We start from the raw sequence: 19,111 nt of genomic DNA on the forward strand, positions 1-19,111 counted from the left end.
ATTCTCAGCCTTTATCATCACCATTTACATTCCCCTTGTCTTTTTGTCTATGACATTCCAATCAACCACAGCCCCCCACTCACCCTCGCGGTACAAATCTTGTCCGATTTTCCTTGTCTTCAGCTCTGACGAAGGGTCATCCAGACTCGAAACGTTGGCTCTATTCTCTCTCCACAGATGCTGTCAGACCTGCTGAGATTTTGCAGCATTTTCTGTTTTTGTTGCAGATTCCAGCATCCGCAGTGTTTTGCCTTTATCTTTTGTCAGGACTCTTTCTCTTTCTCCACTGTCAGGACTCAACCTCTAGATTCCTGGGGGCTACCGAACTCGCAACCTACTGAGAGAGATTGATCCAAGTTAGCACAATGCTGCATTAGAATAATTCAGCACACCAGAATTCTAATGGATATGTCACAAAAGTATAAAAAATGGTCTCTCCACTTGCAATTCTATAACCAATTATATAGTCCATTGACTGTACTAGAATCATGTAAATAGTGACTTGTAATGAGACCAGCCAGTTGTAAATCAGATAGAGAAAGTTTTCAAGCTGTTTTATAATTAAATGGTGCATTGATTTTTGAACCACTTTAGAGATCAGGCAGGTAACTCATCAAAACTCCAGAGTAATGAAAACAACCCCACGAGGGCTTAAAGCAGAGAAACGCAGCGTGGATCAGAGGGTAACAATCTGGGTCAGGAAAGGTATAGATTCACGGTGGCACAATGGTTAGCACTGCTGCCTCACAGCACCAGGGACTCGGGTTATATTGCAGCCGCGGGTGATTGTCTGTGGGGAGTTTGCACATTCTCCCCGTGTCTGCATGGGTTTCCTCCGGGTGCTCCGGTTTCCTCCCACTGTCCAAATATGTGCAGGTTAAGTGGATTGGCCATGCTAAATTTCCCCCTAGTGTTCAAAGACCATAAGACATAGGAGCAGAATGAGGCCACTCGACCCATCGAGTCTGCTCCGCCATTCAATCATGGCTGATATTTTTCTCATCCCCATTCTCCTGCCTTTTCCCCATAACCCCTAATCCCCTTATTAATCAAGAACCTATCTATTTCTGTCTTAAACACACTCAATGACCTGGCCTCCACAGCCTTCTGCGGCAAAGAGTTCCACAGATTCATCACTCTCTGGCTGAAGAAATTCCTCCTCGTCTCTGAACTCCAGCGAGTACAGTCCCAGAGTCCTCAACCATTCCTCACACGACAAGCTCTTCATTCCAGGGATCATTCTTGTGAACCTCCTCTGGAACTTTTCCAAGGCCAGCACATGCTTCCTCAGATACGCAGCCCAAAACTGTTCACAATACTCCAAATGGGGTCTGACCAGAGCCTTATACAGCCTCAGAAGTACATCCCTGCTCTTGTATTCTAACCCTCTCGACATGAATGCTAACATTGCATTTGCCTTCCTAACTGCTGACTGAACCTGTAAGGTGACCATAAGAGAATCAGCATGCAGGTCCCTTTGTCCTTTTGTATTTCTGATTTCCTAAGCATCTCCCCATCCCCAAAGATGTGTAAGTTAGATGGATTAGCCACAGTAAATGCGCATGGTTACAAGGAAATGGTGGGGGAAAGGGCCTGGGTAAAGTATTTTATCAGGGAGAGTTGGTGCTAATTAGATGGGCCAAATGGCTTCCTTCTTCTTGGCCTTTTGGCTAAGATCAAGTGTAGTATCAACATCCTGCACTTGGTTGGAGTCATGAAGTTACACTAAGGCTTCATTTGAAGCAATTATTAAAAGCAGCATCTCGGCCTTTTGGCTAAGATGCAAATGAGATCAAGCCTTGGAGAAAATGCAATGCCTGCTCCAATCAGCTTGGATCATGGAGATCAAGCCCAGGACAGGAGGTGAGAGCCCCGTCTTGTCCGCTTGGATCAGGAATGTCTCACTTGCTGAGACTTTGAATTGGACTTTGATTGGATTGAATTGGATACATAAACAACAAAACAATGGTCTCCTTCTGCACTGTCGGGATTCTATGGTTCTATAAAATCCCATTCCAGAAACTAAAGCACTTAATCTTGATGGACACTTCAGTGCAGTGGAAGTATCTCCCCAAACCTCTTTGCCTCTCCTTGTTTAAGAAGCTGTTTAAAGCCTAATTCTTTGGCCAAGGGTTTGCATTGGTGTTACCTTGATTCGGTTGGTCATTCCCTCCACCTGCAGTCTGAGGTGTGCAGATTCAAGTCCCACCTTAGCACATCAAACCTCAGTTGACACACGGAGGAATGCTGCACTGTCAGAGGTGCCGTTTTTTGGGCAAAGTGATTTGTCCATAGAGTTGGATGTGGAAGGCTTCGTGGTTTACTTTGGAGAAGAGTTGACATCCTAACCAACAATTATCCATCAAACAACACCAGCAAGACAGGGACAGTGGTTAGCACTGCTCCATCACAGCACCAGGGACCCAGGTTCGATTCCAGCCTTGGGTCACTGTCTGTGCGGAGTCTGCATGTTATCCCCGTGTCTGCGTGGGTTTCCTCCGGGTGCTCCGGTTTCCTCCCACAGTCCAAAAGACATGCTGGTTAGGTGCATTGGCCGTGCTAAATTCTCCCTCAGTGTTACCTGAACAGGCGCCAGAGTGTGGCGACTAGGGGATTTTCACAGTAACTTCATTGCAGTGTTAATGTAAGCAAACTTGTGACACTAAAAAATAAATTAAACAGATTGCATGGTGATTCATCTCATCTGTGATCTTGCTGTGCGTTAACTGGCAAATCCGTGAAGTGATTAAAAAAGATGTCAGCAGCGTGTGGAGCGGATCCGTATTATTCAGCCTTTTGTGTGTTTCAATCTATGGAGTATTCCAAATTGCAGTTCTAGAATCTTCCACAGGCAGATCCCCATCCGTTGGATAGTCAGATGCTCTTTCCTAGGGTAGCAAATTGAAGTACTAGGGGACATAAGTTTAAGGTGCGTGGGGAAAAGTTTAGAGGAGATGTGCGAGGCAAGTTTTTTTACACAGAGGGTGGCGCTTTGTGAAGTTTGTACGTTTTCCCCATGTCTGCGTGGGTTTCCTCCGGGTGCTCCGGTATCCTCCCACAGTCCAAAGATGTGCGGGTTAGGTTGATTGGCCATGCTAAATTGCCCCTTAGTGTCCTGGGATGTGTAGGTTAGAGGGATTAGCGGGGTAAATGGGGTTCGGGCCTGGGGTGGGATTGTTATCGGTGCAGACTCGATGGGCCGAATGGCCTAGAATCATAGAATCATAGAAACTCTACAGTGCAGAAACAGGCCATTCGGCCCATCGGGTCTGCACCGACCACAATCCCACCCAGGCCCTACCCCCATATCCCTACACATTTAGCCGCTAATCCCTCTAACCTACACATCTCAGGACACTAAGGGGCAATTTTAGCATGGCCAATCAACCTAACCCGCACATCTTTGGACTGTGGGAAGAAACTGGAGGAAACCCGGAGGAAACCCACGCAGACACGAGAAGAATGTGCAAACTCCACACAGACAGTGACCCAAGCCGGGAATCGAACCCAAGTCCCTGGAGCTGTGAAGCAGCAGTGCTAACCACTGTGCTAGCATGCCACCCAACACCACTTCTACACTGTAGGGTTTCTATGATTCTATAAAGTCTGGAACGCACTGCACGGAGAGGTGGTGGGAGCAGGTATGATTGGGCATTTAAGGGACAACTAGACAAATACATGAATAGGATGGGAATGGAAGGATGTGGACTCCGTAAGTGCATACGGTTTTAGTTTAGGCATCATGATCGGCGCAGGCTGGGAAGGCCGAAGGGCCTGTTCCTGTGCTGTACTTTATTCATTGTTCTTTGACTTTGTTCTTTGGTGTGTTATTGTAAAATCACAGAAGTCTTAAAAGTTTCTTTAGCATCCAAATTTGGGGATTAATTACACCCAGAATCTTAGGAATATTCATGAAAAACAGGCAGAGGTAATGAGCCAAGAACATAGTTTGATTTCTCACAGACTTTGCACAGTACATTGATTCTGTTGCTTCATTCTCAGAAAAGTGTCAGAGGAAATTAATGGTACAAATAAATCCTACGCTCGCCTAATGATCGCTTTTTTATTGGAAGGTTTCTTATAATCATGAGTGAAAGTCGAATCTTGGAGTGAGGCTCTGCTGCAGGATTGATGTTGAGTCTTGCGGCTCAAACCATGGCCCCGGTATTTCCCTCTGCGGCATTTTGTCATTTATTTTAACGTCGGTTCATCAAGTACATGAACTTGCATCGTGTTTTACGGGGGCGGGGTGGAGTTTGAAGGGTTCAGAGATTTCGCTTTGAGAAGACAGGCTCAAATCTAAACCTTAAACCATGGGGCGGCACGGTAGCACAGTGGTTAGCACTGCTGCTTCACAGCTCCAGGGTCCCGGGTTCGATTCCCGGCTCGGGTCACTGTCTGTGTGGAGTTTGCATGTTCTCCTCGTGTCTGCGTGGGTTTCCTCCGGGTGCTTCGGTTTCCTCCCACAGTCCAAAGATGTGCGGGTTAGGTTGATTGGCCAGGTTAAAAATTGCCCCTGAGATGTGTAGGTTAGAGGGATTAGTGGGTAAAATATGTGAAGGTAGGGCTTGGGTGGGATTGTGGTCGGTGCAGACTCGATGGGCCGAATGGCCTCCTTCTGCACTGTAGGGTTTCTATGATTTCTATGATTTCTTAAGGGACACTGACAGATGGGGGAGATGGTTTGGAACCTCAACCAACATCAACTTTCAATTAATGTCGATTAAATGGTTGCCTCTTAAATTTCCTGTCTAGTACATGTTAGCCCCCACTGACTGACAACAGACTATTTCATCACAGAAAACATCACACCGCAGCCTGACCCCGGCCTCACCAGGAAATTTGGCATGTCAGCTACGACTCTCACCAACTTATACAGATGCACCATAGAAAGCATTCTGTTCTGGTTGTATCACAGCTTGGTCTGGCTCCTGCTCTGCCCAAGACTGCAAGAAACTACAAAGGGTCATGAACGAAGCCCAATCCATCACGCAAACCAGCCTTCCATCCATTGACTCCGTCTACATTCCCCGCTGCCTCGGAAAAGCAGCCGGCATAACCAAGGACCCAATGTACCCCGGACATTCTCTCTTCCACTTTCTTCCGTCAGAATCACATACCAACCGACTCAAGAACAGCTTCTTCCGAGATAACATCAGACTTTTGAATGGACCTACTTTATCTTAAGTTGATCTTTCTCTACACCCGAGCTATGACTGTAACATTATATTCTGCACTCTCTCGTTTCCTTCTCCACTCTGTACTCTATGAATAGTATTCTTTTTTCTGTATAGCATGCAAGAAACAATACTTTTCACTGCATTCCAATACATGTGACAATAATAAATCAAATCAAAATCAAATCCACAAGCAATCCTTTTAATTAAGACAAGCAGGCAACTTCTGGAATAGGAAATCTGGTTGATGTTTTATCATCCTCTTTAGCCATAGGTCTAATTCATGTACTTTTCAAGCAACTGGTAACTTCTTTATAAACTGAACAGCTACGGGTACAAAGCTGATGAGCAATCCACTTGTCCAAACTGTGAATTGCCCCATTGATAATAAAAACCTAGTTATTGTTGAGTAAAGGATGGTCATGCTAAATTGCCCCTTAGTGTCCAAACATGTGCAGGTTAGGGGGACTGGCCATGCTAAATTGTCCTTTAGTGTCCAAAGATGTGCAGATTAGGTGGATTGGCCATGCTAAATTGTCCTTTAGTGTCCAAAGATGTGCAGGTTAGGTGGATTGGCCATGCTAAATTGCCCTTTAGCCTCCAAAGATGTGCAGATTAGGTGGATTGGCCATGCTAAATTGTCCTTTAGTGTCCAAACATGTGCAGGTTAGGTGGATTGGCCATGCTAAATTGCCCCTTAGTGTCCAAACATGTGCAGGTTAGGGGGATTGGCCATGCTAAATTGTCCTTTAGTGTCCAAAGATGTGCAGGTTAGGTGGATTGGCCATGCTAAATTGCCCTTTAGCCTCCTAAGATGCGCAGGTTAGGTGGATTGGCCATGCTAAATTGTCCCTTAGTGTCCAAAGATGTGAAGATTAGGTGGACTGGCCATGCTAAATTGTCCTTTAGTGTCCAAAGATGTGCAGGTTAGGTGGATTGGCCATGCTAAATTGTCCCTTAGTGTCCAAAGATGTGCAGATTAGATGGACTGGCCATGCTAAATTGCCTCTTAGTGTCCAAACATGTGCAGGTTAGAGGGATTGGCCATGCTAAATTGCCTCTTAGTGTCCAAACATGTGCAGGTTAGAGGGATTGGCCATGCTAAATTGCCCCTTAGTGTCCAACCATGTGCAGGTTAGGGGGATTGGCCATGCTAAATTGCCCCTTAGTGTCTAACGATGTGCGGGTTAGGCTGATTGGCCGTGCTAAATTGCCCTCTAGTGTCCAAAGATGTGCAGGTTCGGTGGACTGGCCATGCTAAATTGCCCTTTGGTGTGCAGATTAGGTGGATTGGCCATAGGAAATGTCCAGGGTTATGAGGATAGGGCGGAGGGATGAGCCTGGGTGGGATTATTGTTGGTGCAGACATGATAGGCCGAATGGCCTCTTTCTGCACTGTAGGGATTCTATGATTCCACAGACTGACAGGGTGAGGATTTTCAGCTTTGTGGAAAGAATGAGATGGAGGAAAGAGCAGCTCAATAAATCTTTGATTCAACACAGTGAAAGGATGGAAATGAGCATTTGGAGCATAGAAGGAACCAGAGAGAGACTATTGGAGAGCAGTGCTAATTCTAGGATCTATGAAATAGAAAAGATAATAAAGATTGTGACAAAGAAATTCGAGTGAAGAAGCTCACCTTACACTTGATAAATTTGTTTTGCTTCCAATCCATCTTTCGTGCAAATGTTAATCAACTTAAATTGTTCCCTCAACTAAATTGTACATTACAGACACCTTTTCTAACAGACATCCATTGTCTATGTTTAGACTCTAACAGATACGGTGTTGCTGCTATTAGGAAGGCTGTGTGAGTTTCTGTTTCAGTGAGCCTTCAGAAAGCGATGAGTACCTGAGGATGTCTGAGCACCAATTCCTGGTCCATAGTTCATAGAATCCCAACAGTCCAGAAGCAGGCCATTCGGCCCATGAAGTCTGCATTGACCCACCGAAAGAGCATCCTACCCCACCATAATCTCATGTATTTATCCTGCTAATCCCCCTAACCCACGCACCTTGGGACAATTTAGCATGGCCAATCCATCTAACCCGCACATCTTTGGACTGTGGGAGGAAACACACGGCAAACACAGGGAGGAAACCCACGCAGACATGGGGAAGAAACATGCAAACTCCACACAGACAGTGACCCAAGGCCGGAATCGAACCCGGGTCCGTGGCGTTGTGAGGCAGCAGTGCTAACCACTGTGCCGCTCCATGAGCGCAATGACAAGAGAAAGGCTTGGGAGAGAATTTTGAGAGAGTGAAGTTTAATTCTTAAATCAGAATCCATTGCATTCTTCATTAACGATTTTGTTCAGAGATTAACAAGTTGTTCACCCCTTACTGAGAAGTTGTCATTAAATATGACTGTTTTGCCTGAAGGGATGGTGGCTGCTTTTGTCTTTGAACCTTCTACAGGACTTGCAGTGAGGGTTCTTCGGCAACGAAGGACCTTGGTTCAGCAGTAACTAGAAGAAATGAAACTCTACTCTTTTTAATAGGAAGAAGGCCATGTACCGCTCCCTCCCTGTAATACAATGGCTCTTTCCACTCCAAAACTCTTTGACCCCAGACAGTATGGTTTGCACGTTCTCCCCGTGTCTGCGTGGGTTTCCTCCGCTTTCTATCCACAGTCCAAAGACGTGCGGGTTAGGGGGCTGACCATTCTCTGATGCATCCAGTTGTTACTATGCATCAGAAAACTGGCACAGCTTCTCTGCGACCTGAGTTCAATGCTATCTAGGTGTCTAAGAGCAAAGGCTTCCCTTCACAGAAGAGATTGGGAAGCGCAGTTCATGAGAACACCCTCCACTAATCCTGGATTTATATTGAGCAATAATGCACACAGTCTCCAAAGCCAACATTTCCCTTACTTAACCCAATCTCCAAGGTGAGATCTAATCAAGACGTTATCCAGTTCTAGCTCATTATTATTTAATACTTCTTTTTGGTGAATCAGGCATGTTCGCAATGTTAACCTGTGCTTGGCCCTCTCTCCACTCACATTGTCTGTACCTTTAAGACTTGATTACCTGTAAAGACTCTCATTCCAACCATTATTTTGTAAATTGAGTTTGTGTCTGTGTATGCCCTGTTTGTGAACACAACTCTCCACTCACCTGAAGAAGGAGCGACATTCCGAAAGCTTGTGCTGCCAAATAAACCTGTTGGACTTTAACCTGGTGTTGTGAGACTTCTTACAGCAATGTTCAAGGCAGCATGGTGGCACAGTGGTTAGCACTGCTGCCTCACAGCGCTAGGGACCCGGGTTCGATTCCCGGCTTGGGTCACTGTCTGTGTGGAGTTTGCACATTCTCCCCATGTCTGCGTGGGTTTCCTCTGGGTGCTCCGGTTTCCTCTCACAGTCTGAAAGACGTGCTGGTTAGGGTGCATTGACCCGAACAGGTGCCGGAGTGTGGCGACTAGGGAAATTTCACAATAACTTCATTGCATTGTTAATGTAAGCCTTACTTGTGACTAATAAATAAACTTTACTACAAGGTGTATCTTGACCGACACATGGACGGGAGGTGAACAGAGGGATAAAAACTGCATATGGACAGTAAGTAGTGGGTCTAAATAAGGATTAGGAATTGGTGCAGGCTTGGTGGGCCGAAGGGCCTGTTCCTGTGCTGTACTGTTCTTTGCTCTTGTTCTTTGGACAACTCCTGATTACTAACTGTTCGTTCTCACGGTGATGTCAGAAACTGGTGCTGTAATAATCTGCAACCGATCACTGGGCAATAAACAAGTTAGATAATGGAAGGTGACTGCAGGTGAAATTTATTTGGATAGCAATCGGCAAAAGGGCTTCCCTCAATGAGACAAGTAACATATTTCACATTTAACATGGTGTCAGCCAGCCATCTTCGGTGGGAGAACATGGTGAATGACTAGCACAATAATCTATTTCAATTAAAGTTACAATTCTCTTTTTTTGGAATTAATGGATCACAAATTAGCAAAAACACCAGCTGAAGCTCCAACACCAGTCCTCCTGCCTTGGGCTCAGGGATGGCCCCTGGACTGATTACGTTTCCCTCGCCAAGGTCTTCTCCACATGTGTTGGCCTTTTTCTTTCCACACACTGCGTCAGATGCACTTGAGGAGGAAGGAGTTGCAGATGGTGCCCCTGGCGCAGTCGCACAGCTTACCGATCCTGGGCCCTTGCTTGATTGCGCACCTATCGCCAATATCACACTGCGGAACAGAAACAGAACCAATCATCAGACGGCTTTCCAACACTCAAGTACCTGAACCCCACTTAAACTAGCAACCCCATTTGACTGCCTTTTCAGGCGAGGCAGTAGGGGAGTGGTATTATCACTGGACTAGTAATCCAGAGACCCAGGAAGGCAAATTCAATGTTAGCATTCATTTCTAAAGGGCAAGAGCAGGGATGCTCTATAAGGCTCTGGTCAGACCCCATTTGGAATATTGTGGGCAGTTTTGGGCCCCATACCTAAGGAAGGATGTGCTGGCCTTAGAGGGGGTCCAGAGGAAGTTCACAAGAATGATCCCAGGAATGAAGGGTTTGTCATATGAGGAGCAGTTGAGGAGTCTGGGTCTGTACTCAATGCAGTCCAGAAGGATGAGGTGGGATCTATTTGAAACTTACAGAATACTGAGAGGTCTAGATGGAGTGGACGTGGAGAGGATGTTTCCACTCGTGGGAGAGACTAGAACTCAAGGGCACAACCTCAGAGTGAAGGAACGCTCCTTTAAGACTAAGATGAGGAGCAATTTCTTCAGCCAGAAGGTGGTGAATCTGTGGAACTCATTGCCACAGAGGGCTGTGGAGGCCAGGTCATTGAGTGTCTTTAAGACAGAGATAGATAGGTTCTTGATTAATAAGGGGATCAAGGGTTACTAGGAGGAGGCAGGAGAATGGGGATGAGAATCATATCAGCCATGATTGAATGGCAGAGCAAAGTCAATGGGCCGAATGGCCAAATTCTGCTCCTATATCTTATGGTCTTATGGTAATGCTCTAAGGACCGGGTTCGAATCCCACCGTGGCAGATGGTGAAATTTGAATTGAATTAAAGGCTAACCATGAAACCATTGTCGATTGTCGTAAAAACCCATCTGGTTCACTAATGTCCTTTAGGGAAGGAAATCTGCCATCCTTACCTGGTCTGGTCTACATGTGACTCCAGCTCCACAGCAATGTGGTTGATTCTTAAATGCCCCTCTGAAATGGCCCAGGAAGCCATTCAGTTCAAGGGCAGTTAGGGATGGGTAATAAGTGTTGGCACAACCATTCCCTGAACGAATAAAACAAAATCTCAATTTCCGAAGTCTTGAACTATTGCAATGTAGGAAATGCAGCAACCAATTTGCAAACAGCAAAACCCCACAACAGCAAGGAGATAATGATCAGATTATCTCTTTTATTGATGTTGGTTAGGGGGAAAATATTAGCCAGGACAGTGGGAAGAATTCTACCCTTCGTATTGGTTCTTCTACATTCACCCTTGAGGCCTCAGTTCAGACGAGCAGACAACAATAGAAGAATAAATGAGTGGCTATCAATGTAGGATATACACAAGTAAGCCTTTAATACATTGTGGCAACTTTTAGTTTCCTAACTTGGATTTTTTTTAACTTCTGCCAGGAGGTTGCATTTGAGTGCGTTGTTGGATAGAAGACTTTATGCTGAAGTTGTGCCATGACTGTGTTGACTGTTCAATTGACCACCCGGCCCTTAGGTTGTATGTTTCTGTTAGGATTATAGAATCCCTACAGTGCAGAAGAGGCCATTTGGCCCATCGAGTCCACACCGACTCTCTAACAGAGTACCTTACCAAGGCCCTCTCCCCCGCCCTATTCCCATAACCCACACATTTCCCATGGCTAATGGGACACTAAGGGGCAATTTAGCATGGCCAATCAACCTAATCTGCACATCTTTGGACACTAACGGCCAATTTAGCACGGCCAATCAACCTAATCTGCACATCGTTAGACACTAACGGGCAATTTAGCATGGCCAATCCACCTAACCTACACATTTTAGGATACTAACGGGCAATTTAGCATGGCCAATCCACCTAACCTACACATTTTAGGATACTAACAGGCAATTTAGCATGGCCAATCCCCCTAACCTACACATTTTAGGATACTAACGGGCAATTTAGCATGGCCAATCCCCCTAACCTACACATTTTAGGATACTAACAGGCAATTTAGCATGGCCAATCAACCTAATCTGCACATCTTTGGACACTAAGGGGCAATTTAGCATGGCCAATCCACCTAACCTGCACATTTTTGGACACTAAGGGGCAATTTAGCATGGCCAATCTACCGAACCTGCAGATCTTTGGAGAGTGGGAGGAAAGTTTCAGGCGGGATAGAGACAGAGGGATAAAAGGTGGGGGGGTGGCATTGTTGGTCAGGGAAAATGTTACAGCGGTACTCAGGCAGGATAGATTAGGGAGCTTGTCTACAGAGGCCCTATGGGTGGAGCTGAGAAACAGGAAAGGTATGACCACATTAATGGGCTTGTATTATAGACCACCCAATAGTCAGCGAGAACTGGAGGAGCAAATCAGCGGAGAGATAGCTGACAACTGCAAGAAACACAAAGTTGTGATAGTAGGGGATTTTAATTTTCCACATATCGATTGGGACTCGCATACTGTTAAAGGTTTAGACGGGGTAGAGTTTGTAAAATGTGTTCAGGAGAATTTTCTACATCAGTATATAGAGGTGCCAACTAGAGAGGATGCGATATTGGATCTCCTATTGGGAAATGAGTTAGGGCAGGTGGTGGATGTGAGTGTGAGGGAACACTTTGGATCCAGTGATCATAATGCCATTAGTTTCAACCTGATTGTGGATAAGGATTGATCTGGTCCTCGGGTTGAAGTTCTGAACTGGAAAAAGGCCAAATTTGATGAAATGAGAAGGGATCTGGGAAGTGTGGATTGGCACAGGCTGTTCTCTGGTAAGGATGTAAATGGAAAGTGGGAGGCCTTCAAAAGAGAAATTTTGAGAGTGCAGAGTTTGTATGTTCCTGTCAGGATTAAAGGCAAAGTAAATAGGAATAAGGAACCTTGGTTCTCGAGGGAGATTGTCACACTGATTAAGAGGAAGAGAGAGTTGTATGAAATGTACAGGCAGCAAGGAACAGATCAGATGCTCGAGGAGTATAAAAAGTGCAAGAAGCTACTTAAGAGGGAAATCAGGAGGGCTAAAAGAAGACATGAGGTTGCTTTGGCAGACAGAGTGAAGGAAAATCCAAAGAGCTTCTATAGGTATGTTCGGAGCAAAAGGATAGTGAGGGATAAAATTGGTCCTCTTGAAGACCAGAGTGGTACATTGTGTATGGAACCAAAAGAGATGGGGGAGATACTAAATGGTTTTTTTTTGCATCCGTATTTACTGAGGAAACGGGCATGGAGTCTACGGAAATAGGGCAAACTGGTAGGGAGGCCATGGAACCTTTACAGATTAAAGGGGAGGAGGTGCTCGCTGTCTTGAGGCAAATCAGAGTGGATAAATCCCCAGGACCGGACAGGGTATTCCCACGGACCTTGAGGGAAGCTAGTGTTGAACTTGCAGGGGCCCTGGCAGACATATTTAAAATGTCAGTATTCACGGGGGAGGTGCCGGATGATTGGAGGGTGGCTCATGTTGTTCCGTTGTTTAAAAAAGGTTCCAAAAGAAATCCGGGAAATTATCGGCCAGTAAGTTTGACGTCGGTGGTGGGCAAGTTATTGGAAGGTGTGATAAGGGATAGGATCTACAAATATTTGGATAGACAGGGACTTATTAGGGAGAGTCAACATGGCTTTGTGCGTGGTAGGTCATGTTTGACCAATCTATTAGAGTTTTTCGAGGAGGTTACCAGGAAAGTGGATGAAGGGAAGGCGGTGGATGTTGTCTACCTGGATTTCAGCAAGGCCTTTGACAAGGTCCCTCATGGGAGGTTATTTAGGAAGGTTCAGTCGCTGGGTATACATGGGGAGGTAGTAAATTGGATAAGACACTGGCTCAATGGAAGAAGCCAGAGAGTGGTTGTGGAGGATTGCTTCTCTGAGTGGAGGCCTGTGACTAGTGGTGTGCCGCAGGGATCGGTGTTGGGTCCATTGTTGTTTGTCATCTATATCAATGATCTGGATGATAATGTGGTAAATTGGATCAGCAAGTTTGCTGATGATACAAAGATTGGTGGTGTAGTGGACAGTGAGGAAGGTTTTCAAAGCTTGCAGAGGGATTTGGACCAACTAGAAAAATGGGCTGAAAAATGGCAAATGGAATTTAACACAGACAAGTGTGAGATATTGCACTTTGGAAGGACAAACCAAAGAAGAACGTACAGGGTAAATGGTAGGACTCTGAAGAGTGCAGTTGAACAGAGGGATCTGGGAATACAGGTACAGAGTTCCCTAAAAGTGACGTCACAGGTGGATAGGGTCGTAAAGAGTGCCTTTGGTACATTGGCCTTTATAAATCGGAGTATCGAGTATAAAAGTTGGAGTGTTATGGTAAGGTTATATAAGGCATTGGTGAGGCCGAATTTGGAGTATTGTGTACAGTTTTGGTCACCTAGTTACAGGAAGGATGTAAATAAGATTGAAAGAGTGCAGAGAAGGTTCACAAGGATGTTGCCGGGACTTGGGAAGCTGAGTTACAGAGAGAGATTGAATAGGTTGGGACTTTATTCCCTGGAGCGTAGAAGATTGAGGGGAGATTTGATAGAGGTGTATAAGATTTTGATGGGTATAGATAGAGTGAATGCAAGCAGGCTTTTTCCGCTGAGGCTAGGGGAGAAAAAAAACCAGAGGGCATGGGTTAAGGGTGAAAGGAGAAAAGTTTAAAGGGAATATTAGGGGGGGCTTCTTCACGCAGAGAGTGGTGGGAGTGTGGAATGAGCTGCCGGATAAAGTGGTAAATGCGGGGTCACTTTTAACATTTAAGAAAAACTTGGACGGGTTCATGGATGAGAGGGGTGTGGAGGGATATGGTCCAAGTGCAGGTCAGTGGGACTAGGCATAAAATGGTTCGGCACAGACAAGAGGGGCCAAAAGGCCTGTTTCTGAGCTGTAATTTTCTATGGTTCTATGGTTCTAAATCGGAGCACCCAGAGGAAACCCACAAAGACACAGGGAGAACGTGCAAACTCCACACAGACAGTGACCAAGACCAGAGTTGAACCCTGGTCCCTGGAGCTGTGAGACAGCAGTGCTAATCGCTGTGTCACCATGCTGCCCGTGGTATTGTGCTTGGCTGCAATATCTCCAGAATAGAATAATCTGCTGAGATTCATTTTCCAAACTCACGTCTGGAGAAAGGCATCTCGATGGTAACCTCCTCCTATATTAGATAGTAAATGTTTAATAATGGTTTTAGTTTAGTTTATTTATCAGTGTCACAAGTAAGGCTTACATTAACACTGCAATGAAGTTACAGAGAAAATCCCCCAGTTGCCACACTCCGGCGCCTGTTCGAGTACACTGAGGGAGAATTTAGCACGGCCAATGCACCCTAACCAGCATGTCCTTCAGACTGTGGGGGGAAACCGGAGCACCCGGAGGAAACCCACGCAGACATGAGGAGAAAACAAATGGTAAAACTGAACTCTTAACTTTCCCCGGAAATAATTTCACTCATTAATGTTACAATATTATGAAGTGTCTACTTTAAAGTTAAATAATAACTTTATGACTTTGAAAAATAATTATATTTAATCTGTTCACGAAGGGGAGGGATATATTATTCATAGAATCCCTACAGTGCATAAGGAGGCCATTCAGCCCATCGTGTTTGCACAGACCCTCTGACAAAGCAGGCCCTATACTTGTGACCCCACATATTTGCCCCACTATTCCCCCTAACCTGCAAATCTTGGGACACGAAGGGGCAACTTAGCATGACCGATCCACCTAGCCTACACATCTTGGGACGCTAAAGGGTAATGTAGCATGGAAAATCCATCTAACCTACACATCTTGGGACGCGAAGGGGAAATTTAGCATGGGATAAAAGCAAATTACTGCGGATGCTGGAATCTGAAACCAAAAGAGAAAATGCTGGAAAATCTCAGCAGGTCTGGCAGCATCTGTAAGGAGAGAGAAGAGTTGACATTTTGAGTCCAGATGACCCTTTCTCAAAGCTGAATTAACAAAGGGTCATCTGGACTCAAAACATCAGCTCTTTGCTCTCCTTACAGATGCTGCCAGATCTGCTGAGATTTTCCAGCATTTTCTCTTTTGGTAATTTAACATGGCCAATCCACCTAACCTACATATCTTGGGACATTCAGGGGCAATTTAGCATGGCCAATCCACCTAACGTGCACATCTTGGGTCACAAAGGGATAATTTAGCATGGCCAATCCACCTAACCTACACACTTGGGATCCTAAAGGGTAATGTAGCTTGGAAAATCCACCTAACCTACACATCTTGGGACGCTAAGGGGTAATTTAACATGACCAATCCACCTAATCCCTACATCTTTGGATCCAATTAGCATGGAGTTAGGAGAAATCTTCGCAACGTAGTCCATGATTGAGATATGAACTGTAGAAGGAATGGGCGTTTTAGTCTGGATGGCCATTTCTCATTTCAATGTTTTGAGTTGTCACATCTCTGCCACTGAAAGCCAGTAAAATGGTTTGGTCCGAAACTCACCAGAGGGATTTGTCCAGCTTTCTTCTCATAGGATGAGAACCTGGTGTTCTGGATTTTTCCTAGTATATCTTCCATGGCTTCAAACTGTAAAAAAAAATAATATATATTTTTTTTAATTCTCTTACGACTTGACAATTTTTTGGAAGTAAAGAGCATGCGATGGCTTGTTATCGTTCATAACGGGCCCTAAGCACTCGCATCGATAGAGTCATATCCCCAGTTACTGAGTTACACAGGGCAATCACGCAAATTCACCTGGAAGCTGTTTTGCACACAGCAAGATCCAACAACAAAAAGAATAATCAGGTACTCATGTTTTTAGTGGTCAGCTCAGGTGGCCCACCCCAGTCCAACACCGGCATCTCCATAACTCAGGAATGTTTGTCAGGAGACAAAGAAAATGTCCTACTTTTCTTGGATAGCATCTTGGAATAATTGAAGTTTTAAAGTTTATTTATTAGTGTCACAAGCAGGCTTACATTAACACTGCAATGAAGTTACTGTGAAAGTTCCCTAGTCGCCACACTCCGGCGCCTGTTCGGGTACACGGAGGGAGAATTTAGCACGGCCAATGCACGTCTTTCGCACAACAACTTTAATTAAATCTTCATTCCGTGAAAACATATTTTTGAAAACCAAAGAGCTTTGCCCCACGAGTTAAAGTTCAGCACAATTCTTCCAATGAGTCTTTGGACTCAGTGTCCTTATTCCAATCAATAAAGCTGTTAATGCTTTTGTAACTTATTGGCAGAGAAATCCAAAACTCATATCTCAAGAAGTACATCCTGAGGACTATGGACAGGGTCCATAATGAGAAGCTATAACCCTCTCAGGAGAACATCAAGACCTAGAGGGCACACATTCAAGATAAGGGAGTAAGTTTACTTTATTTATTAGTCACAAGTAGGCTTACATTAACACTGCAATGAAGTTACTGTGAAAATCCCCTTGTCGCCACACTCCGGCGTCTGTTCGGGTACACTGAGGGAGAATTTAGCACGGCCAATGCACCTAACCAGCATGTCTTTCAGACTGTGGGAAGAAACCAGAGCACCCGGAGGAAACCCATGCAGACACGGGGAGAATGTGCAGACTCCGCACAGACAGTGACCCAAGCCGGGAATCGAACCCGGGTCACTGGTGCTGTGAGGCAACAGTGATAACCACTGTGCCACCGTGCCGCCCCAGAGTAAAATTAATGAGAGAATTTCTTTTTCACCCAGAAGGTGGTCAGAATGAACTCCCAAGAGAGTAGTGGAGGCAGGTTTGATCAAGGTATTTGATAGGGAATCTGAAAAGAAAGGATGTGCAAGGTTACAGGGACAGGGTCGGGAGTGGGATTGGGTAGAATATGCTCTTTCAGCCATCCAGTGCAGACTCGATGGACCGAAAGGCCTCCGTCTACACTGTAAAGATCCTGTGAAATCACTGAGCTATTCCGCATTCCTCTTCCATTCAGACTATCAACCGAGTAAAAGAAAAACTCAGAACCCAGGCAGAGGCTGGGGCATCCAGACAGAAAGGGAATTGGAGAGAGAGCAAGAAGTGGGGAGTGAATAGGATTGGATGGGGGAAATGAAATGAACACATTAACCCGATGGGGGAAAGAAGGAAGGGGAGGGGAGATTGCAGCTGGGATGGGAAATTGTCCAAGTTGGTTTGCAAAGCAACAGGGCTGCTAAATAACTGCAGCATTGGGAGAATGAAGGTGCACCAAAAGGGGTGAGGCAGAGTGGGGTTAGAATGGGATGATGGTGTTAGGGAGAAGGCTGGAGGATAGTTAACTTAATGCAGTTTGTAGGAGGATGGATATAAAGGCAACTGACCAGTTCTCTCTCGGCGGATTCGCTGTGTTTTGTACTTGGGTAGTCTTCTGTCGCCTCTCTGGACTGTCCCTGGCAGTGTAGGAGTGGGAGAGCAACGCATACAAGAAGCAGGAGGAAGCCGGAACTCTCCATGGTGCTGAAGCGGCCGCTGCACTTCCAGTTCCAGCCTCTGGGTAGTCTGTCTCGCCCTCTCTCACTCACACACACACACTGAACTTCTCTGGATAGAGACATCGCTTCCTCCACCTTTTATAGTCACCAACTTGCCCCCACGCCTCGCTAATGAGTAGGAGGGCGGTATCCCAACGGGTTTCTCGACTTTCCACCAAATGTGGGTGGAGAATGCACATGTAACTTTCAACTCATGCATTTGACAAAGTAACTCAGTAGGCGTTATGGAAATAAATAGAACTCCTTCAGTTTCTCCTTTATTTATTAAGCCAACCGTGGTGAGATTAATCGCAATTGAATCCAATCACTGACAGAATTTTATTAGCCAAATCAATCTCTTAGATTTAAATACCATAATCATTTGAGCAAAATGGTGATATTGAATCCCTATAGTGCAAAGTGAGGCCATTCAGCCCATCGAGGCTGCCCCGACTACAATCCCACCCAGGCCCTAACCCCGTAACCCCATGTATTTACCCTCACTAGTTCCCCTGACACTAACGGGCAATTTATCATGGCCAATCCACCCGACCCGCACATCTTTGGACGGTGGGAGGAAACCCACGCAGACACGGGGGAGAATGTGCAGACTCCGCACAGACAGTGACCCGAGGCCAGAATCAAAGCCGGGTCCCTGGTGCTGTGAGGCAGCAGTGCTAACCACCGTGCCACCGTGCCGCCCACTTTAAGTAGGGGACATGTCCTTCACTCTGAGCTGTCATTGTTTGTATCAATCTTGGAAAAATAGCTATGTAACTTCACCTTTTTATTAAAAGTCAGCTAGGGTGGCATAGGGTGGCAATGTTGCCTCACAGACCCAGGGACCTGGGTTCGATTCCCAGTTTGGGTCACTGTCTGTGCATTCTCCTCGTCTCTGCGTGGATTTCCTCCGGGTGCTCTGGTTTCCTCCCACAATCCAAAGATGTGCGGGTTAGGTGGATTGGCCATGCTAAATGGCGCCATAGTGTCCAAAGGTGTGTAGGTTAGGTGGATTGGCCATGTCAAATTGCCTTCCTCCAGGTGCTCTAGTTTCCTCCCACAGTCCAAAAGACGTGCTGCGTAGGTGCATTGGCCATGCTAAATTCTCATTCAGTGTCACCAAACAGGCACCAGAGTGTGGCAACTAGAGGATTTTCGCAGTAACTTCACTGCAGTGTTAATGTAAGCCTACTTGTGACACTAATAAATAAACTTTAAACTTAAGCATCGCGGTGGCACAGTGGTTAGCACTGCTGCCTCACAGCACCCGGGACCCGGGTTCGATTCCTGGCTTGGGTCACTGTTTGT

The 19,111-nt window shown here is 45.6% G+C and overlaps 1 protein-coding gene and 1 non-coding gene across 2 annotated transcripts; one reads left to right on the forward strand and one right to left on the reverse strand.

The window, feature by feature from the left end:
* Window positions 1–1,650: 1,650 nt before the first annotated feature.
* On the forward strand, window positions 1,651–1,840 carry LOC144480613 (U2 spliceosomal RNA). The gene has a single exon (XR_013495703.1). It is a non-coding gene; the product is annotated as a U2 spliceosomal RNA (small nuclear RNA).
* A 7,433-nt stretch (window positions 1,841–9,273) lies between these two features.
* On the reverse strand, window positions 9,274–17,785 carry LOC144480395 (cocaine- and amphetamine-regulated transcript protein-like). The gene is made up of 3 exons (XM_078199800.1): window positions 17,654–17,785; window positions 15,828–15,911; window positions 9,274–9,381 (listed from the first exon to the last, which is right to left on the reverse strand). Exons 1-3 carry the CDS (start codon window positions 17,783–17,785, stop codon window positions 9,274–9,276), a joined length of 324 nt encoding a protein of 107 aa, XP_078055926.1.
* Between the last annotated feature and the right edge of the window lie 1,326 nt (window positions 17,786–19,111).

This window comes from Mustelus asterias, chromosome 29 (genome assembly GCF_964213995.1).
Source record: "Mustelus asterias chromosome 29, sMusAst1.hap1.1, whole genome shotgun sequence".
Classification (NCBI taxonomy): Eukaryota; Metazoa; Chordata; class Chondrichthyes; order Carcharhiniformes; family Triakidae; genus Mustelus; species Mustelus asterias.